The sequence below is a fragment of the Mya arenaria genome, chromosome 14 (genome assembly GCF_026914265.1).
Source record: "Mya arenaria isolate MELC-2E11 chromosome 14, ASM2691426v1".
Lineage (NCBI taxonomy): Eukaryota > Metazoa > Mollusca > Bivalvia > Myida > Myidae > Mya > Mya arenaria.
The window spans coordinates 4,345,385-4,371,646 of NC_069135.1; the positions used below are offsets into that span (position 1 = coordinate 4,345,385).

At 38.2% G+C, this 26,262-nt stretch overlaps 2 protein-coding genes across 6 annotated transcripts in view; one reads left to right on the forward strand and one right to left on the reverse strand.

Annotated features, from left to right (window-relative positions):
- Nucleotides 1-1,220: 1,220 nt before the first annotated feature.
- On the forward strand, nucleotides 1,221-6,028 carry LOC128216742 (uncharacterized). Its single transcript, XM_052923400.1, has 7 exons — nucleotides 1,221-1,349; nucleotides 2,138-2,255; nucleotides 2,499-3,198; nucleotides 3,292-3,611; nucleotides 3,810-3,986; nucleotides 4,217-4,534; nucleotides 4,660-6,028. The coding sequence occupies exons 2-7, from the start codon at nucleotides 2,139-2,141 to the stop codon at nucleotides 5,221-5,223; spliced, it is 2,196 nt and encodes a 731-aa protein (XP_052779360.1). The 5' UTR covers nucleotides 1,221-1,349; nucleotide 2,138; the 3' UTR covers nucleotides 5,224-6,028.
- A 9,727-nt stretch (nucleotides 6,029-15,755) lies between these two features.
- Nucleotides 15,756-26,262, reverse strand: part of LOC128217638 (phospholipid-transporting ATPase ABCA3-like) — a 50,166-nt gene continuing 39,659 nt past the window's right edge. For all 5 annotated transcript variants that reach the window (XM_052924914.1, XM_052924913.1, XM_052924915.1 and 2 more), the window contains 9 exons: nucleotides 25,586-26,190; nucleotides 24,908-25,156; nucleotides 23,889-23,998; nucleotides 22,412-22,513; nucleotides 21,613-21,720; nucleotides 21,024-21,230; nucleotides 20,390-20,577; nucleotides 19,887-20,057; nucleotides 15,756-19,627 (listed from right to left, as the gene is read on the reverse strand). In XM_052924914.1, coding sequence (XP_052780874.1) covers nucleotides 19,204-19,627; nucleotides 19,887-20,057; nucleotides 20,390-20,577; nucleotides 21,024-21,230; nucleotides 21,613-21,720; nucleotides 22,412-22,513; nucleotides 23,889-23,998; nucleotides 24,908-25,156; nucleotides 25,586-26,190 — 2,164 coding nt within the window. In that variant the 3' untranslated portion in view covers nucleotides 15,756-19,203. The remainder of the gene's footprint in view (nucleotides 19,628-19,886; nucleotides 20,058-20,389; nucleotides 20,578-21,023; nucleotides 21,231-21,612; nucleotides 21,721-22,411; nucleotides 22,514-23,888; nucleotides 23,999-24,907; nucleotides 25,157-25,585; nucleotides 26,191-26,262) is intronic.

The window sequence follows — 26,262 nt, forward strand, 5'->3', positions numbered from 1 at the left end:
CCGCTGGACAGCACCTAGAGCTGCCACCTATTACCCGCTGGACAGCACCTAGAGCTGCCACCTATTACCCGCTGGACAGTACCTAGAGCTGCCACCTATTACCCGCTGGACAGTACCTAGAGCTGCCACCTATTACCCGCTGGACAGTACCTAGAGCTGCCACCTATTACCCGCTGGACAGCACCTAGAGCTGCCACCTATTACCCGCTGGACAGCACCTAGAGCTGCCACCTATTACCCGCTGGACAGCACCTAGAGCTGCCACCTATTACCCGCTGGACAGCACCTAGAGCTGCCACCTATTACCCGCTGGACAGCACCTAGAGCTGCCACCTATTACCCGCTGGACAGCACCTAGAGCTGCCACCTATTACCCGCTGGACAGCACCTAGAGCTGCCACCTATTACCCGCTGGACAGCACCTAGAGCTGCCACCTATTACCCGCTGGACAGCACCTACAGCTGTCACCTATTACCCGCTGGACAGCACCTAGAGCTGTCACCTATTACCCGCTGGACAGCACCTAGAGCTGCCACCTATTACCCGCTGGACAGCACCTAGAGCTGCCACCTATTACCCGCTGGACAGCACTTAGAGCGGTCACCTATTACCCGCTGGACAGTACCTAGAGCTGCCACCTATTACCCGTTTTAGTTTTACAACACTTAACAGGTTAACTAAATTCCACTTGATAAGTAACATAATACGGTAACTGGTTAACTAGATCAGATTCGTGTTACCGTTTATCTATAAATGCACTTTTGGCTTTTAGCAGTAACTGGCTATTTAACTATGGTTTGTGAGTTCCACTTAATAAGTAACATAATAACTGGTTAACTAGATCAGATTCGTGTTACGGCTTATCTATAAATGCACTTTTGGCTTTTAGCAGTAACTGGCTATTTAACTATGGTTTGTGAGTTCCACTTAACTGGTTAACTAGATAGATACTTTTTAAACACTTCCTACATGCATTTACTACAATTAGTTGGAAACAACCTAATATTATTATTTATTTTACTTGCTCTGTGCGCATGTACCGACCATTTCTATTCATATTCCAACTCGCTTTAAAAATAACTTGAACTTTAAAGAATAAACTATGTGAAGATAAACTTAGCCTATGGTAAACCATTTTACCTTAAGCCTAGCGAGAGAGGATGACGTCTTTCGTTAAATATAGAACGAACACGTTATCAATCAAGTAGGAACATGTTGAATCGCGGGTATATAACATTGGTATAAATACCTTGCTATTAAACATACTTATATCAGTGGTTGCAATAGTACAAAGTATAACCATAAATTAGTACAGTATTTTACCATTCTGTCTAGATATTAATATCAGGTAAATATAATGGTTTTTTTTGGGCATTACCTACAAAATTGTAATATTGATATTATCATGATAATATGCATTTATTATTTTCCGTAGAATAACTATTGGCTAATTGATTTTTTGCGATGACTCTTTACATGTAGTTTCATTGATATACTAATAACACTTTATACGGATAAACATGTATATTAATATAAAATGCGATACATATGTACATGTTTTATTTTTCTTATATAAACGAGAAAGTTAGTTTGCATCCTAGCTATCCCTAATCCCGTTCTATGATCTTGATGTGTGTGTCGGGTACGATATTTGCTGCATAAGCATTCCTTATATTGTCAGGCTAACTGCTATACCTATTATTGATCAAAATTGAGCTCAATTAAATTGATTTTTCTTTTGAAAAGAGCTGCGATATTGGCTAGCTAAGACCTCCAGTTGAATAATAATGATAATCATCTCTGTGTATTCATTAGTTTTTTAGCGAATGTTTTTCACAAAGTTTCTTAAATATTTACAAAGTTTTCTAAAATTATATATTTCGTTTTATTTCTTATTTTGGATTAGAAAACAAAATTGAACAGCTTCTCCATTGTCAATTTCATTTTATACTTATTTAGAACAACGGAGAAAACAGTTTTAACGATTCAGTTAAAACAAACTAGACCGACTCACCCCGTTGATCAAAGCGATTTTTCAGCGCATAGTATTTTCTTAATTATGTCGGGATCAAACTTCTTATGACAATGTTAATGCATTGTTTTCATTCATCGATCAACAGTTTCTTCCTTTTGCAGGATGCCGGCAACTAAACGCAAGGCTTCCTTTAGGACGCCGTACGAGCGTCCCAGCAAGATGTCAAAGCGGTCGACATCCGCGACTTTATCCGGTATGAGTTCTGCCACCGTTACAGAGGTACGGAAATAAAAGTTATGGAATATAATTATTCTCTGCAAGTTATACGAAAGTTAAAAGTTAAAACCATTAACGTATTAACATTTATTGAATTTAGCATACACATTTGAAATAGATATGCAGCATCGATTACCTTGCATTTCATAAATCACCACTAATCGGTCGTATTTAAAAATAAAGCTATACTGTGATGTCAAAAGTTCAAAAATCTTAAAAAGTCATACTTTTCGGTTTCCTTCCAAGGTCTCAGCCTCTGCACCAGTCATATCGGATGTCATTCCCTCCCCTCCGTCCTTACGTCGGGCATCGACACTTACATTGGAAGAAGAGGAGGCGGCCGACGCGACTAAGGGCGCCATCGGAAAGAGGAAATCTTCGGTGAAAAAGCCAGCCTCCATGTCTAAGAAATCGAGCAGCTTTGTCGATGAGGGAGCGCTTGTCACTCGATTATCTAGAACCAAATCCGGCTCAATCATCGGAGAGACTTCCGTGGTGGCAACAGGAAGAGGAGCGGTTACGTCCATACCGAGCGGCCTAACAAAGCTCGCCTTAACAACTTCCGGGTCTAAAGGAAGTCTAGCCGTGTCCAAGTCCACACTTGTTGGAGAGGTAGACGAGACAGAAATGGCGTCTGCCCTTGATTCCCTGAGATCGACATTGTCTAAAGAGAAATCTAAGTCGAAATCGCTGACGAAGAAAGCTTCGTCTGTGCGTGCGACACTCAGCAAGGGTGTCTCTGCAAAGTCTACTGCAGCAGATGCGGAGGTTGAAGGGGACGCCATGGACACAGAGGAACCCGCCGCCACTGGTGGCGCCCTACCCCCCGGGGGCTTGATGGAGCTCGCCATCTCCTTCGACACGACAGGCTCGATGTACGGCTGTCTGGAGGAAGTGAGAGCAAAGATACAGGATCTCATTCAGCGGCTTCAGGGAGATATACCTGGTAAGAAATCAATACAGAATAGATGTGGTATGAAGCACTGTTTCAACATTACGTCTCTAAATCATTATCCATGCATGTTGTCATAAACTTCAGGTATCCGAATTGCCATTATCGCTCACGGTGACTACTGCGATGAACACAGCTCTTATCTCATCAAGTGGATCGACTTTGGCTCTGCGCTTCCGGAGCTGTGTGAGTTCGTGAAGGGAGTGGGGCGAACCGGTGGAGGGGATGGTCCAGAGTGTTACGAGCTGGTATTACAGCGAACCCGGGAGGCGCTCACATGGACGCCTGGTTCCCAGCGCGCCCTCATCTTGATCGGCGACAACCTGCCGCATGAGCCAGGGTACAACTATGGCGGAAAAACTTACCACATCAACTGGCGCCACGAATGCAACTACTTGGGCAAAATCGTAAGGATGTTTGACCATTAGACGAGTAGTGTTAAGAAAGATACATTCTTTTATTTCCCAAAATTGATGAGATGAACGTATATACATGCATACCCAACATTATAGATAGTAAATAAACATTAATGAATTGATGTCATATGTTTGTCGTGTAGTATAAATAATACTCATGAATAGTAACATTATATTTGTGTCCACTAGGGGGTGAAGGTATATCCCGTGATGGCCTGTGGGTTCGGTTCATTTGGAGTTCGAAACACCTACGAGGATATGGCCAAAAGAACGGGCGGGAAACTCCTCGAGTTAAAGAACTTCTCGAGCATGTTCGACTTCATCATGATGATCTGTTATAGGGAGGCAAATCCAGATATGATGAGCGTAAGTCTAAATATATGATTTTGGTTTACTTGATTGGCAAGATTACGGAGGGTTAAAAAATTCACGTGAATGGACTGAATTCGTTGAAAATCAAATCATTTAGGGAATTGCTATAAAAATGCATCGGTTATTAAAATGCAGACGAGATAATTTATATTTAATGCACAAGATGCATGTACTAATACAAATCATAAACCAATTACATCATTAATTTGATAATATCATTATAGATATACGAGCAAGAGATGCGAGACCGGGAGGGACGGATGGCGGACGATTTGGTGGGCTTATCAAAGACGTTGAAGACTGGAGGTTCCCCGTCATTTAAGCCATCCCACATGCCCGTATACCCCGCACCCGGTGGTTTGTTTGGAGGCATTGCGACTGGAAAAGCCAAGAAAGCGCCTAAAGTGAAAAAGACATTGCAAAGAGGGAAAAAGGCTAAGATTGTAGCGGCTAAAACAACGGATGCGGGTCCGAGAGCGAAGCCAAAGGTCACGAAGAAGAAGCCAGCCAAGAAAACATTGAAGATTGACAAAGTGCAAAAGGTATGACAATATTCTTATTCTTTAATAACTACATTTAATAGTGTTGTCTTGAACAGAAAATTATACAACAACGAAATACATGTCATCTATGGCTTTTAAAACAGTTTAAATCCCCATCATTTCAGCGCGAGAAGCTGCCGGATTCCTGTATGAGCAAGGGACCGCTGCGTGGACTGACTTGGTCCAAATGGATCAAGGTCGTGATACCCGAGGCTCCCAAGGAGGCCAAGTCCATGTACACAAAGCGTCGATCGAATAAGGGATATTTACTGAAGACGTGGTTTAAGGAGGGATTCACAGTTCCCGCAATGTACGAGTTTGCCCTGCAGCTTCCGGGGAAAGGGACTAGCAAGAAGTACGTGGTCTACTGTCGCATGACGCGGCACGGATTTTCTCGGAGCGGCACGTGGTACTCCAACCTGTTACGTCACAAGACCGTCAGACAGGAAGTGAACAGGGTCATTGATAATGGCTGTACCATATATGTACGCCGCGGGGCTGCGAAGGGTAAAACTAAGGGGGTTCAGTATAAGAGGATGGTTGCAGCCTCGGACTATGTCAAGGATCACTTTGACTATGCCTGGAAGAAATATATCTGGAGGAAGACCAAGGCTGGGGAGCAAAAACATAGAGAACTTGTTGTTAAGAGGAAGGGTGTCTCGTTTACATTGTCAGGTAAAGATGTGTAAGCGTATCGCATCTTCATAGACATTGGTTTTCTGCATTTTCATTAACATTAGACTCTATTTGGGTATGTTTGTGGTTGAAATGTGACTCGTGTACGTTGTTTATAAAAACAGATTGCAAAAACGCCTCCTCGGATGATACCACCTGTGATATTTGGTAATTGTATTGTCAGAGTAACTCATTCTAGCATCTGTATATATTTTTAGAATTATTAATTTTTATTAAATTAACATAACCATTTTGTTTATACACATGCATATCCATGATATCGTGTTAACATGTGATAGAACTACATTTGTACATGCTCGTGCAATGGATGTGCATACATATTTTCTGTAATCTTGTTATGTTATTTCAAAGAAATAAATTCAAAAGGTGTGATAAAATATCTGCCATTATGAGTATTAAATCAATTAATTGTACGGCGAACAACGGGTGAATTGTGTGTGGCGTATCTGCACACGATATAGGCCGTCACCGACCTAACAATAGGTACTTAAGTCCTGAGTATAAAACCGTTTGAGTGGATTTATTCACATTCAGTGTTCAGGCTCTTGTCTCAGCCAATGAAATTGCCCGAAAGACTCACATTTGTATCATTTTGAAAAACTATGACGTAACTGTGTTTCAAAAATCCACAAAGCAGACAAGAATCGCCTCAATTCCATTTAGTCATTCATTGGGTTTATTACGTGTGGATAATATAGAGGCATTGCGTCCTTTAATATGTTATTAAGAAATTAATGCTCATAAACTCTATCATAAGGAAATAGATGTCCTTACTTCTGTCTACTGCTGGTAGTTTAATAAAACAACCATAACATCTATGTGTTCGTCTTTGTTGTTGTTGTTGTTGTTGCTGTTTGTGTTCTTTTGTTTTCTTGCTGAACGAAGTGGAACAGATACAAGAAATGAACTATTAGAACAAAACAACGGTCTACAACGACTTATTCAAGAGAACATCGTCTAGAGGCGTAGTGAATAAATATGTTCTGTTCACGTGTCGAAACATATATTTTATTTCATGATCCACATGAATACATTTCAATTTTGTATCTTATTGAAAGGGGTCTTTCAACTAAGCGTTTTAGCTCGACATTCGGTATTATACATGTACAGCAAAAAAATCAATGTCGATTTACAATGTGAGCCCGTTCAAACATCGGTTGAGCGTTTGGTACGATATTTGCTGACTACTATATTGATTATTGATCAACATGAACTCGGGCTGGATTTCTTCTAAGGAGTTGCATAATGGACAAAGAGCTCCTTTGGAATAATAGTCTCCATGTATTTGTTTAAGAATTTCGGCGCGAAGTTTTGACAATAGTTTTAAAGAAATAGACTTTAAAGATATTTACTATTTTCTTAAGCTGTAAATTATTTACTAATGATTATTCAAAAGGAATAAATATCACATTTTTATTTTCACATGCTAGTCGAATATCCGAGGGTCTATGAATAAATACTCTCTTAGACTAATTCAAACTTTCAGATCTACTGAGTACAAAGTTGAAACGACCAATTCAGTTGTAAAATACTTTCTTAGATAATGTCTCCCATCGCCATAATGACTAGATAAATATTAAACAAGCAAAAATGACACTGACCAGATCGTTTAGCATTAATACAATATTGTTTTAACCTCAGTAATATCACAGCAATTTTCCAGCGCATAATCTACCACTAAGGACGGACAAACACACTGTTGAGGGAGGGATGGTAATTTTATGTCTTTTTCTTTTAAAATGCAACCGTCTTACTGTTGCATAATGCAGGCAACGGAACAAAAGGCGTTCTTCAGGACGCTGTTCAGTCGTCCCAGCATGACGTCTAAGGCCAAAAAAAACACACCTGTGTTTCCGGTTACATGGCGAAAAAAAATAGGGAGGGCCTTATTTTCCCGCCAATTTTGCCCATGAAATCTTGTGTTTTTGGTGTACAATACTCGTTTATAAGTCGCGATCGGTTTTAAGAACAAATCCAGCATTCAATTTTTACAAATCTGTGATAATGTTCTACCCAAACAGTCAATTATCAACTAAATTTATTAGTTTGCTTAAGGAAAATCGCCGATTTTCTATTCAACTGTGAGCTCCTTAAACTAGGCCTTCAAGTGGAGGTAGGTTAAAAAAAAGAACAATTAAACGCGGATATGGATTTATATTACTTATCTTATTTTCGTACAATTAAAGTTTAATTCATATTTATAGTGATTTCAAACATTTCGGTCATCGTTTTAAGATTCCCAGGGGACGATTATTGATTATTATTTTTTCGATCGTATGGTATTTTCTTACCAGCCTAGGCGAAATCTTGGCAATCAAATGGGATCATACGGTATCCGACTGACCGAATTAAATACAACCCATAGCCACGCCTTTGATCTTATCACCGCTCGTGCTCTGACGTCAAAAATTGTACCGTTTGATCTGCAGCCGACACATTCCAACAAATGTGTCGTTAACTTTCGAAGGTTTTTGTAACCATTGATAATTGCGAATAAATTGATGTAACGATTAATGAAATATGTGTATTGGAACCTGGTAGTTAGCCTGCATGAATTCGCAAAGCCTAATCGTAAGAAGCCTGCATGATATACGCACAGGCATCTGAATCATTGTTTGTCACTAAAATGTTGTTTAAAAACCATTTTGGGTACTTACTGTACCCAAAATGGTTTTAAACAACATTTAAGTGGCAAACAATGATTCAGATGCCTGTGGATATACGCAGAGCCTAATCGCAAAAAAGTAAGTTTTATTTTCGACATGAATAAATAACACCGCGAGCTATAATCCTAAATATTTTTATTTTAAAGACTCCAAAATATGTCGCTTGTGATAAACCACGTGTTTGGACCGTAAACATGCGTTTGCCAATTTGAAGATATCGGACAGGGTTCGCCACCCTCCGCCATTTTGTTTTCCTGTTGACATAGCGTCCCGGTTTTACATAATAAGGAATGCAAGTTTATTCACGGGGGACATAGAAAGACAAACAACGAAAATAATGACGATATATTAAAAAAAATAATATTTTTTTGCGATAGAATTAAAAAAAATATTTTTTTACTTTTATGTCTAAAAAAAGATTAGGATCGGCGAGGAAAAAATAGGGTCGGTCGGGTAACCGGAAACACAGGTATTTTTTGGGGGGCCTAAGCGGTCGACATCCGTGACTATATCAAGGAGTTGCGCAGCCACCATCACAGAGATATGAAAACTTTGACGTTATGGACTATAAACTCTGAATGTTTTACGTTTTGTGTATGTCATTAATGTATAAGTATGTAAAATACATATTTCAAATAAATATTCCTTATCGATTACCATACATTCCAAGGAGCACCAGAGTTCTAACAAAAGCTATACGTCTACAACAGAAAGAATCAAAATATTTTTTTAATTTTTTGATTATTTTTCAGTTTTCAGCTTCTTCCCGAGCTTTATCTGATAACTTTCACTCTCCTCTGTCCTTACGTCGGACGATGCGAGCAAGGGCGCCACCGGAAAGAGAGGAAATTATTAGTGAAAAAGCCAGCCTCTATGTGTAAGAAATCAAGCTGCTTTGTTGAAGAGGGAGCACCTTGTAAAGCAATTATCGAACATTAGATATGGCTATATTGTTGGAGAGAGGGCTGCGGTGGCCACATGAAGAGAAGCGGTTCCGTCCATATCTCTTACAAGCCCCAGGTCCAAAGGCAGTCTGGACGTGTTCAGTCTTCAAAGTAGTTTGCCTTCCATGTTGACTTGTTTTCCTTGACCATCTTGGTGAATTAGGCATAGCGGGGCTACCATTTAAAGACAAAGTGGTTCTATCAGTATTTGAACTTGCAGGAAAGGTAGATAAGACAAGACATAAATGGTGTCTGCCCCTGACTCACGCAGATCGACAAATTAGAAAATTATTGACATAAAAAGGATCATCTGTATGGCATTCTTTAAGAAAGACTTTGGGAGCAAGGTTCACAGCTGATGCGGAGGAGAGAACAAGGCAGTGAAGGACATCATGGAAACAGGGAAACCCACCGAAGCTAGTGCCACTGTGCTGCCCAGGGGCGTGTTGGAGAGTTATGGAGATTGTTATATCCTTTGACACGACGGGTCAATGAATGGTTCTCTAGAGGAAGTGAGGGCTAAAGGCTTTTATCAAGCGGCTTCAGGAACATATTCATTGCAAGAACATGCACTGTGTTTTATACCACAAAGTTTAGATAATTGTTTGCTGGCTTACGAGGAATTATTATCAAAGACTCTTAAACTTTTCTCAAAGCTATCAATAAAAAAGATGAGGCGTTTAACCATATTCGGACAGATAAATGTGAACATAATTTTAATTCTTTCAAGGAATTAAGACAAATGCACAGTCTCTTATTGACAAAGCAAAGAAATTAGTTTTTACTGAAACGTTTGAGCAAAATAAAAATGATTCAAAATCTTCCTGGAAAATTTGAAATAATCTTGGTTTGCCATCCAGGGTCATCCTCCTCTAGATCAAATGTAAGCCTAAATATTAATGTTGATATTTGCTTTGAAAAAGTACCCAATAGTTGCAAATTCATATGATGATGCTCTGTTGCAGGGAGGCCAGTCCAGATGATTAGCGTAAGTATTATGAGAGGGTTTTACCGTTTTGTTGGATAAATATGATTAACTGTTTATGAGATGATTTGAAAATTTGGGTAAAATTTAGGCTATGTTTTTTAGATTGCATTGGATATTACAATAAAAATGCATTTTTAACTAGATTAAATGAAAGACACACATTAACCAAGTTGTATAAGGAACAGGTCTAACAGTAAAAGATAGCCTTACCATAATAAGTGTACGACGAAGAGATGCGGGACCAGGCGGTATGGATGATGGACGATGTAGGGTATCCAATGGGCTTATACCAACGCCTACATTTGTGCTCGATGATTCATCTTGTGCGGCTGGAGACTTGTTCAAGGCATAACGCGCCGAAAATAAAATAAAAACAAATACGAGTAAAACCAATAACACCAAGGTTTCAGCAACATTAAAACATCAAGAGAGTAGCGACAAACGCGTAAGGTGCACCGACAAAAGCTAAGGGAGCCGCGACTAACGCTGCATCAAAAACAAAGATTGAGACGTGACAAACGCTAGGTTGCAGCGAATTCAGCGAAAAAAGTAGCGATAAACGCTTAAGATGTAAAGCCAAACGCAAAGAGAATAGCGACAAACGCTAAGAATGCAGAGACAAAAGCCAAGTGAGTAGCGACAATCGCTGAGGGGGGCAGCGACTAAAGCCAAGAGAGTAGCGACAAACGATGAGGGTGTAGCGACAAAAGCCCAGAGAAAGGTAAAGCACGCTTAGGGTGCAGCGACAAGGTCTAGCTATCAATGAAAACCCCAAGAGAGTAGCCACAAACGTTATGGATATAGGAAAAAACAAGTGAGTAGCGAGATACGCTTAGGATGCAGCGACAAAAGTCAAGACAGTAGCGACAAAAGCTGAGGGTATAGCGATAAAAACAAAGAAAGTAGCGACAAATGCTTAGGATGCAGCGACAAAGGCCAAGAGAGTAGCGACAAACACTTGGGTGCACATACAAAGGCCAATATGGTAGTGACAAACGCTTAGGGTGCAGCGACAAAAGCCAAGTGACAAACACCAAGAGAGGAGCGACAAACGCTGAGAGGGAAGCGACAAAAACCCTGAGAGTAGCGACAAACAATTAGGATGCAGCGACTAAAGATAAGAGGAAAGTGAAAAACGCCAAGGGTGCAACGACAATGCCAAGAGAGAAGCGACAGTCGCTGAGGGTTCAGCGGCAAAGGCGAAGACAGTTGTGATTAATGCTGAGGGTGCAGCGACAATTACCAAGAGAGTAGCAACAAACGTAAATGATATAGGGAAAAGGCCAAGTGAGTAGCAAGGTAAGTGTAGGATGCAGCGACGAATTCCAAAATAGTACATGTAGCGACAAACATGAGGCTGCAGCAAAAAATAAAGTAAGTTGCGTCACGCGCTAAGGATATAGCAATGAAAGCAAAGAAAGTAGTGACACACGCTAAGTATGCAGCGACAAAGGCCAAGAATGATGCGACCAACGCTAAAATTGCAGCGAAAAAGGCCCAAGAGAGTAGCGACAAACGCTTAAGATGCAGCGACAAAAGCCAAGAGACAAAAGCCAAGAGAGGATCAACAAACGCAACGGGTGCATCTACAATTGTGAAGAGAGTAGCGACAAACGCTGAGGTCGCAGAAATAAAAGCGAAGAAAGTGCCGACAAAGTAGCGACAAACGCTGAGGTCGCAGAAATAAAAGCGAAGAAAGTGCCGACAAAGTAGTGACAAACACTGAGGGTGCATAACAAAACAAGAAAGTAGAAACAAACGCTAAGGATGCAGCGACGGACGCCAAGTGAGATGCGACAAACGTTGATGGTTCGGCGATATAAAAACGCAAAATAGTTGCGACACACGCAGAGGCTGCAGCGAACAAAGCCAAGGTAATAGCGACAAACGCTGAGGATGCAGCAATGAAAACCAAGCGAGTAGCGACAAACGCTAGCAGTGCCCAGAAGAATCAATGTATATGCTATTAAGTGATGCAATGTTTGTTAGAGGTCTGACTTGACCATGAAGAGCGTCATTGTGGTCATTAAGCGATGTCATGTTTGTTGGAGTTCTGACATGACCATGAAGAACGTCATTGTGGTCATTAAGCGATGTCATGTTTGTTGGAGTTCTGCCGTGACAATGAAGAGCGTCATTGTGGTTATTGACGGATGTCATGCTTCCGTTAAGTTCATTTAAACATACAAGGGCTTGGTTCTTTAACGATGAAACGACCTAATCGCTTTATCCTATTGTTCAGAGCGCGCTTTCCATTCGCTTTTGACTTTAATGATTAAAATTATCATAAAAGATTTGTATACAGATAAAAATAGCGATATTTTTGGCGCTTCTTTGATTTAGGAACTTATGAATGCGCAGCTATTAAAATAAGGAAATCATTAAAGTTAATAATTTTTCCGTGTACACAAATCATATACTTTCTTTAATGTTATCATTCAAGTCAAATGAGTTAAACATGATAATGTATTAAAATTAAACAAAACAGATTTTGGAATAACCCTACATCGTTTTTATTGCCTTTACTCTTTAATCTTCTTTTCATTATCATATCTAAGTTGAAAGCAATCAATTATTATAATTAACCTTTGCACGTTCTCTTGTGCGCATTTTTTGAACATTTATATTCGACCTGCATTTAAAGATAGCTTCTGACTTATAGAATATATTACGTGAAGATGTACTTTATGTTTGGTAAACCATTTTACTTTAAACGTAGCCAGAGATGGTGACGTATTCGTTAATTTTAGAACATATACTGATATCAAGACGGAACATGTTGAATTTAAAGGTATGTATGATCTTCCCTATAAACTGGTTGTCATAAAGAAAAGTCGAAGTTCAAAGTGTACACACTTATGAGCATTAAATTTTAACGCGTTTTAAATCCTGCAGAGATAAATCAGGTAAAAACTGTGAGCTTGTTACATTCTTCTTATGTGAACTGGAAGCTGTTTGCATTTTTATTTACTTGTGATTATCGATTGGGTACGTTGTATGATAATTTTGCAAGGTAAGCATTTTTCATGTGGCTGAACCTGATCAATCTCGTATTGGAATTGATTTTTGTTATGGACACAGCTAAGATAAACATTTAAATACTAATGTCGTTGTATTTGATTTATACGGTTTTCACTACTACCTTTGTAGCTTTTAAAATATGTTAACAAAAAGAATTAATACTTATAATATCTTAATAATATTGTTTAAGTAGTGTAACGGTTCGCTGTAGGTGGCGGATGCATATTATAGCATTCCGTTATAGACGGAAGTACGTTCATAGTACGTATGATTACTTGGTTGGTAATATGCAAATTAGCAAAACCCGGGCTCTGTGTGGATTGAGAATTTACTGTATATAAAGACCAGCGGACCCATACAGGGTCGAGCATGATACGTTGCGTCTTTGACATCGCACGTTACAATAGCAGTTCTAGGAAGATCTGAAGTGATTTCTAATGACTTCATCACACCTAATATGATTCTTTGTTTCTCATTTGAGAAACAAGATTCTGTACAAGACCGACCTATATCAGGGTATATCACTATTGCAGAAAAAAAATATTAAATGGTCAAACCCAACCAACAATGCAACATTTGTTTGGATATTACGACACAAATCCATACTACGGCAAAATAAAGTTCGGGTCAGGAGGAACGAAATAGGGTCGGTCGGGTCAGTGGAAACAAACTTTATTTTACGCCTCATTAAGATATTTCTTCACGTCGTCTAACTGACTAAGTGTGCAAGCTGACACATTGTCAACGCACAATCTGGCACAAGGAGTGTGTATCAGATGAGTGGTAGTAGGCGGACCTTTAAACACCCGTAAAAGAAACTTTTCATGATTAAGCTTAGTGCTAAATAGTTGCCTATCTGCAGTTTTATTGGCTGAAAATATGGTTTGTATGCTAAGAGAATGGGACTAAACTAAATGCATTTTCTTTCATTTGATCACCGCATACGTATCTTTTCTTGCAAGATGCCGGTAACAAAACGAAAAACTTCCTTTAGGACACCGTACGAGCGTCCCAGCAAGATGTCCAACCGGTCGTCATCCGCGACTTTATCCGATATGAGCAGCGCCGCAACCACAGAGGTATGTAAATGCACGGAAAACTGCTCACATTTATGCTTAAACCATTTATGTATTACATATATAACTCTAAATGAAACGTTTCGCACACATGTTGGAGAGTCAGAATAATCGATTTTCTTTAAGTACTAGTATTTTTTTTCAGGTCTCAACTTCCATGCTACTTATATCGGATCCCATTCCATCCACCGCGAAAAAGCAAGCCTCCATTTCTAAGAAATCGAGCAGCTTTGGCCATAGGCCATACGACTGGAAAAGCAAAGACATCGCCGAGAGCGCGGAAAAAAACACTCAGAGAAGCGACCAAAGGCAATGGTAAAGCGGCTGAAACCAAGCGTGCAGCTAATGGAGCGACTAAGGCAGCTGCTAAGGCCTTCAGAAAAAGGAAGGGTGTCTTGCTTAAACAAGCGAAAATCGCCAAAAAGACCAAAGTCAAGAAATCAAAGAAGATTGAAAAAGTTCAAAAGGTATGTCAATTGTTATCAACATATCAACACTCTATTTCAGAAGCATATTAGATGTTTATATGTTGAACAAGAATATAATCAAGCATTTACATTTTTAATGAAAATATATGGCTACTATAACCCCTTTTACATACTGAAATAAACAAATTAAGTATCAACACTGATAAAATTTCAGCGTGAGACGCTGCCGGATTCCTGTATGAGCAAGGGGCCACTACGCGGACTGACGTGGTCCAACTGGATCAAGGTCGTGGTACCTTTCGTGCCAAACCGGGTGAAATCCAAGTACACAAAATGTCGGACAAATTCGGTAGGTTCCGGGAAGAGGCGCCGGCAAGAAGTATGTGGTGTACAACCGCGTGACGTTACGCGGCTTCTCTCGGAGCGGCACATGGTGCACCAACCTTTTACATCAAGCGAACATCAGACAAGAGGTAAGCAGGGTCAATAATAATGGGTGTACCCTATTTGTGCGCCGCGGGGTCGCTAAGGGAAACACCATCGGAGTTCAATACAAAAAGATGGATGCAGCCTCGGACTATATCAGGGATCACTTTGACTATGCGTGGAGGAAATACATATAGAGAAAGACCAAGACAGAAACAGCAAAACATTGTTGTAAAGAGAAAAGGTGGTTCCTTGACATTGTCAAATCAAGATCTGTAGTGTAATACATTTTCATAGACTTCGGTATTCTGCGTTTTCAGGTCAGCACATCCCAATTCCATTGACATTGATATCCTGCGTTTGTATTTTATTTTTGAATACGCAAATGGTTGAAATGTGCATTTGTACATAAAGCGGATGGTAAAAACCTTAAGAACAAAGTGTAGCTTTAGTTTTTATCCATAACACTTACTTGTTGACATATTGATAATAACAGTGTTAAATTTACATATGTATAGCATTGATATTATGTTGGAATGTCAAATTACTACATACTTGGTGTAAGTGCTACACATGCGTGAAATGAACATGACCGACGTGTTGTCTTAATTCAAAGCAATAATAATTTCACCAGCTGTGATGTAAAATTATAATGTAACATTGAGTGTCATTTTGAGAAGGCATTAAAATTGGTAAGGTTTCTGCACATGCCGTCTCAGACTCGACGGTGTTGGCTCAATGAAAACGGCTCCAGGAGTAAAGAGTTGTTGAGTTGTCTTCTTCGTATGAAGAGGATATTTGCTTGTTTCAGTTTAATATGTAAAGGTCATTCGACCAATTAAGCCACAATTTACACCAGTAAGGAAACAAAAGGAAAATACTTATGTCCGGGGTTCACGAAACTAAAATACAACTGAACCTTCAATGTATGCAATTCTCAATACAATCTAACCTTCAAATAAAGACACAGTAAAGGTATTTTTGTTAGAACATTTATTGATAATAAAATAACAAGTAACTCACAAACATCTACAATGCAAAACAAATAAAAAAGTACTGCTGTTGGAGTGATAAATCATCACACATGCCGATTGGATTGATGAACTATTTCTTTATAAAGGGGGCATAACTCCTTTAAAAATTAGTGGTGTGTAACCAAAGTCGAACTCGTTTTGTATTTTGAAGTGTTAAGCATGTGAACCTTTTTTTAAAAATGTATTTTTCCTTCCATAATTTATCACCCAGATACCATATTTTTGACAAATTTTAAGTTGAAAAGGAGCTATAACTCAATAAAAAGTTAATGGTTTGTAACTGAAGTCGAACTTGAAACTGATTTTTAGTGTTAAAAATCTGTACCAAACAATATATAAATCTGTCCACTATTCTTTTATGAGTTATTGTCTGGACACAATGTTTTCTTGCAAATTTTCAGTTGAAAATGGGCTCGAATATGATCAAAGTTTGAGGTATTAAACATGAGAGCCAAGTCGTCGACCTTTTCATGAGTTATAGTCTTGACAAGGTTAACCAACCAACCATCTGACAAAATCATTTCTATATACAATGTCGCCCCTCCTACTCCACAACTTTGTTAGGTTGGGTATAATAAAAACATGACAAGTGGTAACCTAACAATAATAAGTACAGTTTTGATTAGTTTGGATTCCTGTTATATTTATCCGACTAGTTAAAGTACCGGGTTATTAAGGAACAAGAGCACTCCATGTGGATGCAAAGCTTGTCTGATATTGTGAGAGGAGTTTGAGCTGAAAGGCTTTAGGACACTGACAACAACACCAAAGAAGGCCATTACAATATCTGGACCCTTTTCCTCTCAAAAACAGACAGACAAACATGTCTGCTCTTTTACTGTTACATTTCAATTCAGTGCAAGAGAGATGAAATCAGAACAGTTCAAACTGTTCACATACATTTCTGATTTGTTTCTTATTGATACTGGTGGACACATGAATCTTAATAGAAGTTGGAATGAATTGAAATATATGTGGATTGTCATTAAAAGAACATGGATCAAGCTGCAATAACATAAAAACATAAAAAACCTAGTGGTGTGTGGCTTCTTCATCACTGTAAAGCTAAATATAGGCAAAAGTCAATAAAAATAAATAAAAATAAGAAACACAAAAAGCAAGTGTAAATCATAAGAATAAATTTCATTCAATACCATTGGCAGATAACAACAAAACATGTATCATTCATGGACAAAAATTGTCAGATGAGTTACCATGTTTTTCTCTGAGTTTGTGGTCATGGATAAGAGTTCCAATGGGTTAAGCATACTCCCAATTCTATGAGTTCCAATGCAAATGGAATAAAATCCTGAAAAACATGAATACAACAAACCAGGTCACATGAAACAACACAGCAATACACATCTTATTTTGATTCTTACATTATACTAGCAATTTTGAAAAAAACCCAACCCAGATCAGTGCAACATAACAGGTTAAGAAAATGTAACTTCATAATTCTTTCTCTCATGTCCACATTGTTTCTTTGTCTTATAGGTAATGCAGTAGAAATGTAACTGACATGAGGCAGAACCTGTCTGATATAAATATCTGTAAATGTTAAACATTTGAGATTTACTACTCATGAAATAACACTGAACAAATAAATATGCATTGACTTAAATAACAAATATCCCTTGTAAAACAAAGTAATTTTGAGGGCAGTTCTTTTCCAATTAAAGCCTCATAAACTTGATGAACAAAAATCAAAATGTATGTATACATGAGCATGTATGCCATTCTTGACCTTTATGACCTTTACCACATCTACAGTCATTGCATTCCAACTTATAAGGGACTTTTATCATGTTTCTAGTGAGCAATTGTAGTCATTTGTTGGAATAATCACCAAACAAAAAGAGGTAGATCTCATTTAAATAAAAGAGCTGAATTTAAAGCTTAAGACCATTTGATTTTCAATTGTGATAAAAACACTCGCTAAAATCAAGAACTTTTTGGCACATTTTTTCATTTTTTTTTAACAATTGATCACTTATTTTAACTTGAGATAATGACTTCCCACTCATATGTACTTCAGTTTTGTTCAACGGGTCTCTTAAATCTAACATGACAATAAGAAGACGCTATAACAGATACTGAGTACATGCATGGGAATGGCAAGAAAACAATGCAATAACTAAATTATAAAGGAATGGATTTCATCAGCCTTTTTGATAAATTACTTGGCTTGTAACAAGTTGTATAACGTTAAAAATAAATAAAGTAGTACATCACAGATATAAGAATTAGGCAAGAAATAGTTTGTTTCCACCAACTTGACCCAGCCAACCTTAAATATAATTTTGTGATATATTCTTATGTCATTTTTCACACCTTGTGTTTGTTAACTGCTAGAATACACATGAAATATACAAGATGTAAAATAATGTTAATATATCAAGGTCATCAGAGTACATGTGTACTGAAAGACCAAGGACATGGTAATGCTGTGATTCAATTGTGAAAATTTAAAGAAAAGTTATTCCAACTGACCAAATTTATTTTCAGGGGAGATGTTGGTGAAATCAAACCATTTAACCTGCCTAAAATGGATGGTCATATTCCATTCCTATGCAATATAAGTACATGTAAGTTACACTGCAAAATACAACTCATAACTGAAGCACATGTGCACACATTGAGGTCTACTACAACACAACAGTAATGTAAAACTACAGTACATTTATAATGCTTCATTTTTATATGTTAATCCAACATTTGTCAGTCTCTCAGTGCTTTTAAGGCAGAGGTTAAATAATCTTGTATCATTCACAGATGCGCAAAACAGTAAGAACATTTGTAATATACAAACATCAACAGAAAAGATTTAAAATAATTGAAGTTTGACAGCTTGTTTGTTATTGGTGAAGACGGAACTATCATAAAATTGCACACTAAACGCTGTGTCGTTATCCATAATTTGGATATTTTTTTTTTACGCTGTTCTCCTAGTTTTATCGAAAATCCTTTTTGAGCTTTAAAATGGTGCATTATGCATTCTCACTTAATCACGTGGTGATGAAATAACACAAAGAAAGTCACATATTGATAATAAAGAACTACTGTTTGTGAGGTGTCAAAGTATCACAGTTAAATGTATGTAACAAGTTATCAGAGATCTGATATCTGTTCCTTGGACCATTTACATGTATATTTAACAAATAACATAGACCATTTCTGTATATAAAAAATAATAAATAATTTTCATTAGGTCATGAGCTTTAAAGCTATATGCTTTCAGTAATATTAGTCAATGTCAAACAAACAACATAAAAAAGAATTTGCAATTTTAAAACTATATATAAACATCAGAACAAAACAACATCATGGTTGCCATGGTTACCAGTCATTGAGGTGATGGTGAGATAACCGAGTTAGTGTACGTGCTGCCTAACAAAAGAACCTGCAACACTTTTTCTGTTCCTTTTCTGCAGGCGCTACTTGATTCTGGGTAAATGTCAGGAAAATTTGTTCCAGAGTGGTCTGGTGTACAGAATAGTCATCCACATTGTACTTTTCCTTCGCTTGTTCCATAAGGCCGAAAATCTGTGCCAACTTGGCGTTATCGTCGGGTATACGGAAATGCACGTAGCCCTGATTTGTATCAAAGACCTCCAGATCCATAAATATTCCCTTGAGATGTTCGACGAGGGGCTCGCTGCTCACCACAGTCCCATCTTGAAGCTTCATGCGACAGAAAAGCGTGTATCCATGACCAAATTTGTTCTTGAGGTGCTGGGGGCTGCCGAGACAGACAAATCTCCCATTGACCATGATCACGATCTTTGTACACAGGGCGTCACACTCCTCCATGCTGTCAAAAGAAGGTAACAGAACATGGTAATAATATACTTGTGTATCGTATCTGTATGATTTTAAAAAACTTTCCAATTTAAATAAGTGAGAAATCTATAATGAAAGAGACAACAGGATTATATCGTTTCAGGATTTTTATGGCATTTGGTCATCAAATAAAATCTTATTTACAATGATGGCATTATCTATTCTATCTTGTTACAAACTGCAAGGCGCTTATGCTAAGACAGTAAGTGCCGATAGATGGTTAATCTCACCTGTGAGATGTGAGTATGAGAGTCCTGCCGCTGGCACGTACATCAGACAGGACATTCCAGAGCTGACGTCGTGCTCCCGGGTCCATGCCTGTGGTGGGCTCATCCAGGAAGATGAAAGGAGGGTCTCCAATCAGGGCTATAGCTGTACTCAACTTTCGCTTGTTGCCTCCACTGAAATAATTAACAATGTTACCAAAGGTACTTAGGAATGAATTCTGATCGTTTATTCTTGATTAGTAACATCACAACTCAGAATGTAATTTTCAAAGAATGGGGCAATCAAATACTGAAACGTCATACTGTTTTAATGCAAAATGAAGGTACACAGTTGAAGCACCAGCAAAGCATAACACGAAATCACTCCTAGAGTTCATTTTCTTTACCATATCATTGCTCTTTAAATAAGGAATAGAGAAACACTTGTTTTTCCAAAAAATCAAATACAGAATCAGTTAATAACTTAATACATGTACGAAGGGTCAGCAACAGAGTTGCCATGGTACCTGTACACTCCGCACTCCTTGTCGGCATGCTTGTCCAGCATCATGACGTCAATAACCTGGTTAACAATGTCCTTGATCTGCTCCTCCTGGATGCCCCGGAGTCTCGCGTACATGTACAGCGTCTCCCGCCCGGTCATCTGGTCAATCAGCGCATCAAACTGTGGGCAGTAACCGAGGTTCTGCTGAACCTGGTTGAGTAAACGAGAAAAATATCAGTAATAAACTTGATGTCTATTGGAGCATTTCTCTGCCTCGTCACTTTTTGCAGGTAGATTTCAGAGTCCATTGGATGACATTTAATCTATTTATTGGTCAATCAAATGGTTTAATGAAAACCAGCATCATGGTAATAAAAAATACCTAATGCTGATACCTAAACAGACATTTTAATGTACATGTGTCATTAGAACCCCTTCTTAATGTTCTTACGAAAAATGTTTAATGTAAGGCACAACATTTTTCTGAAGATGTATCCAAAGTAAACAGCTGTTTAAATTGTAGAAGACCATTTTTATAAATCCCTACATGAGCACACCACATGAATTATAACAAGCACAATTCTGCATTCCTAACAGTAAACTAGCATTGAACCAAGTTTATTTAAACATTTCTAAAACCCAGGAATTTTGTGTACCTGTTTTAAGTCTCCTTTCACGGAGTACTGGTTAAGGTACGCATTGCCTGATGAGATGGGCTCGTCTCCTGTCAGCATCTTAAATGTGGTTGTCTTGCCGGCTCCATTCTGTCCCAACAAACCGAAACACTCATTCTTTGGAATTCCACAGGACACGCCTTTCACAGCACGGAAACCAATACCTGTACCATACACTTTTTCCACGTTCTGAAACAGCAATAGCATAACCTTACTTTTAACACAGTTATGTAACAGAATCTATTCAGGAACAGCTTTTGCTTCTCCTTCACACCCTGAGTAACATCATCAACAGAAAGAATGACACTCATTTAATTCTCCTTTTTCTGCTAAAGGAAAGTACATATAGCTGTGCTGTTTTGGCTTTATAACAATCAACATGAATCTGCTAAGATGTAACAATCATTGTTTTTGACTCTTCTTGTTTTAATAATACTTGGATTTAAATCAATAACATACAGATTGAGTTATAAAACTTATATGAATTTAGAACTTAACAAATTTGATTCAGTTTTGAGAATGATACATATAATACACGAAACAAATATCAGAAGCAAGTGTGTATACCCACCTTGAAAATGAGAGCATCTGACTGCTGTAGGTTTGACAGGGGGGTCTGGTTAATCCTCTTTTCCTCCTCTGCCACATCGCTGTCCTTCTCCTCACCATTTAGGTCCACCTAAGGATGATATGAGATAAATCATCTTTATAAAAGTGACAGACAATCTAAGGAATGCTAGAGAGGTAAGGGCGGCTCCCTTTCTCTGTAGCTACATATCGCTGTCTTTTTCTCAACGATTTAGATTCAACTAAGGATGATATGAGATAAATCATGGTTTGAAAGGGAAGGACAATCTAATGAATGCTGGGAATAGGAAAAAAGGCTGATCATCTGTTTCACCACCAGGGGTTTACCTAGGCATACTCCAGTAAGCCAAGGCGTACAAATGAATTAAGGTTTCCGCAAAATGGCCAGTAAAAAGTCCCACGTCAGGGGATATATCGGTCCCGCTCAAACCCCATATATCATATTGCGTCCAGAATATAGAAATACCTTTACCTTTTAACCACGCTTAAGTGCATGGGCGTACTTTTCAAAATGCTTCAGGTACGCCCCTGACCACATATACAACACTGCCCTTCTCTTTGCTTAGATCCAACAATAGAGTTAACACATAAAAACAGCATTAGTCTTGTTTAATATTGCCTAGAATTTTTATTGCAATTGATATTTTTAAGATCGACTAAATATCTTTATTTAATGATAACAAGCTGATTCCTGTTCCTTTGAAAAACTCATTCTTCTCTCTTAGAACTGCTCAACAGCATTAACAACATAAATGCGACGTAGATCATCTGTATGTACATACCTGAGACCCAACAGATGATGAAGTTCTCCCATTCAATCTGTTTTGAATTTTACGGAACACTCCATATTCCACCAGCAACACAATTATGAAATACACAAAGCCCTGAAATTCAATAAATAAAATGACTTTAAAAAAAGCATGCAATTAACGCATGACAATTTTTTTTACACCAAATATTCAGATATTCAGATATTTCCAGAAATGTTTTCTAAAAGTGATCGCAATACAATCTAGAATCCATAGGACATAGATGACCCCACTTCTTTTGTCACAAAAGCAAGAGCCATTATCCAAACCAGAGTCAACTTAGTGATACTGTTGACACAAATTTGTAAAAGACAGACAGACAAACAGACAGACAACCATGCCAAAAGAAGTATGTCTCCCTTCAGTGCTTGTATAACAAATGTATAGTTTTAGTTGAAATGTGGCTTAGTTGCTTTATGCATGTAATGTGAATATGTATTAACATTTTAACACGTGATATTATGATCTTGAATCATTTCAGGTCTTTTGTTTGTCTATTATTGGATAATCTATTATGTCAGAAAATAGCTATCAGCTAGTTATTTATGTTTATCATAACCAACTTTAAATAAAGACCAGCCCCAATATCGAACTTGACCTATATCTTCTGATGTTACACCTGTGTACCAAAAATTGTTCAAATCTGTCTAGCTAGCCTTTCATGAGTTATCATCCGGAAACTGTTTTTCTAGTGTTAGTAACAGTGACCTTGACCTTGACCTTGGCCCCACCAGACCCAATATCGAACTTGACCTGTATCTTCTGATGTTACACCTGTGTACCAAAATTTTTTCAAATCTGTCTAGCCTTTCATGAGTTATCGTCCGGAAACCGTTTTTCTATTTTTAGTAACAGTGACCTTGACCCCACCAGCCCCAATATCGAACTTGACCTGTATCTTCTGATGTTACACCTGTGTACCAAAAATTGTTCAAATCTGTCAAGCCTTTCATGAGTTATCGTTCAAAAACTGTTTTTCTATTTTTAGTAACAATGACCTTGACCTTGGCCCCACCAGCCCCAATATCGAACTTGACCTGTATCTTCTGATGTTACACCTGTGTACCAAAAATTGTTCAAATCTGTTTAGCCTTTCATGAGTTATCGTCCGGAAACCGTTTTTCTATTTTTAGTAACAGTGACCTTGACCTTGGCCCCACCAGCCCAATATTGAACTTGACCTGTATCTTCTGATGTTACACCTGTGTACCAAAATATTTTCAAATCTGTCTAGCCTTTCATGAGTTATCGTCCGGAAACCATGAAAACCGACAGACCGACCGACCGACCGACAAGCTCACTCCTATATACCCCCTCAAATAGGGGTTATAATTATCTTATCTTATCTTAGTAGAAGTGAAGACATAATAAGGTTGATAAGACCTTTTTGCTCTAAACAGATAAATCACACACCTCTCATTCGTAATATTACAAAACCACATATTATTACCTGTATGACCATAAGCAGGACTTCCCTGCCTATGCCAGGCTTGTTCAGGTTCAGGAAATCATCATAGTATGTGAAACATGTGCTGGCTTCACTGTCTGCTCCGCAGTGGTCTGAAAAACAAGTCAATATTCCCCCTTAAAAGTCTTTATTAATACCAACACCTGCAGTTTTAGCATAGCATAAAGGTTGTACATTCCAGTATCATACCTTGCAGTATCCTCCTTCCCAGTATCATACCTCACAGTATTATACTGTCCAGTATCATACCTCACAGTATCATATATCTGGTATCAATCTTTCCAGTATCATACCTCACAGTATTATACTGTCCAGTATCATACCTCACAGTATCGTATCTCTGGTATCAATCTTCCCAGTATCATACCTCACAGTATTATACTGTCCAGTATCATACCTCACAGTATCATATCTCTGGTATCAATCTTCCCAGTATCATACCTCACAATATTATACTGTCCAGTATCATATATCCGGTATCAATCTTCCCAGTATCATACCTCAATGTATTATACTGTCCAGTATCATACCTCACAGTATCATATCTCCGGTATCAATCTTCCCAGTATCATACCTCACAGTATCATATCTCCAGTATAAATCTTTTCAGTATCATACCTCACAGCATCATACCTTCCAGCATCATACCTTCCAGCATCATATCTCCACTATCATATTTTCGGTATCATACCTCACAGTATCATACCTTCAAGTATCATATCTTACAGTATCATACCTTACAGTATCATATCTCAAGTATCATACATAACAAAAAATCGGAGTCAATGTGAAATGTAAGGAGATTTCATATTTAAAGCATTTTAATATTGTATTCATATAACATTGACACATTCTTGTCACTAAATTGTTTTGGAGTAATATGTTTAAGAAATCTACCAAAGAAAACAAAGAGTACATGTATTTGCCTTCTTTTACTTAACCGAAATAGACAGATTTAAAAAGCTATATATCAGTACATTTAACCATTTGACAATAGTTACCTGGGAAGCAGCAAGGGTTTGTCTGGTTGGCGAAGCGGCCAGTACCAGTCTCTATCAGCTTACACAGCGTGTCACGCACAGGCCCGCAGGTATCCTTGTAGCCTGCATTTGTGTACATGTCCATCAGGGCGAGGCCAAGGTTGTAGTTAGGGAAGAGAATGATGAAGATAACCTCCAGGGCCTTCCCTATCTTCTCTGTTCCTAGCTGCGGGATACTCAGGGTGTATGATGTCAACAGGAATATCAACCCTGCAGGAAAAAGCAATATATGTTGCATAATAAAAAGCATTTGCTTATAATTACAATTTTTGAAAGCTTTTCTGCGTGTTTAAGATGCCAGTAGGAGTATCAGACCTGTGCAATATGGATGTTAATGTTCAATATTTTTCATAATACTAAATTTATCTTGCTATTATAATTTACCTATTTACAATCTACAAAATAAATGTCTATAAGATCTTAAATGAAGTCTTCAATGTCTAACCCTCTGCTGTTATAAACAGTTAAATAGTCTACAAATATTTATGTAGCTGGTATATTCCATTCCAAGCTCTTACACTTTCTGGAAACCTATTCTATTGAACACTACAGCTTCTACAGAGAAGCTAACTCATTTTTATATAATCTATCGCATAATTAAGCCATCTGAATCTTAACCAAGTTGGCTGAGAAAATTACCTGTGAGTAAGTTGATCATTGAGACAGCCACCATGCCGGTGGATGGAACCTTGAAGAAGAAGTGCATCATGTAGACAAACGGCAGCACAGACCAACCATAGAGCATAAATACCAGGAAAGTAATGCCCAGACGATTGTCGTTCACAAAAGCATCTGTACCAAAAGCCGCAAATAGTATGAGGATGACTAGCACTGGTATCAGGTAGTTTATCATGTCCCAGACGAACGCGGACAGCCAGTAGGCCAGTGGCCCCACCCCACTAACTGACTGTAGATGCTTGGCTCCAACTGAGCGCTCCTTGATCAAGAAAATGATAAAACTTGTTGCCATGAATGCCATACCAAACAGTATGGAAATAGCAATTGTGAATCCAGTTCCGTTAGTCGCAAAGAAGATTCGCCTGACATTGTCCGATGCCTTTTTGGGGAAAGGATGGTTGGTGATCTGTAAACTGGTAGAATCATTGACCTCATGATGCAGCAGGCTGTTCATCATGTAGTGTAAGGCGATGGCTGTACTATGGTAAGGCTGGCCATTGAAATGGGCTGTTGAAGTCAGTGTGCTAGTGCTGTTGTAATCAAAGTCTCCAGCAATTATATACTGCCTGAAAAAAATGTTTTATAAGGTGAAACTTCATTGTAATTCAATTCATCTTTTACTAGCATTCAAAATATTG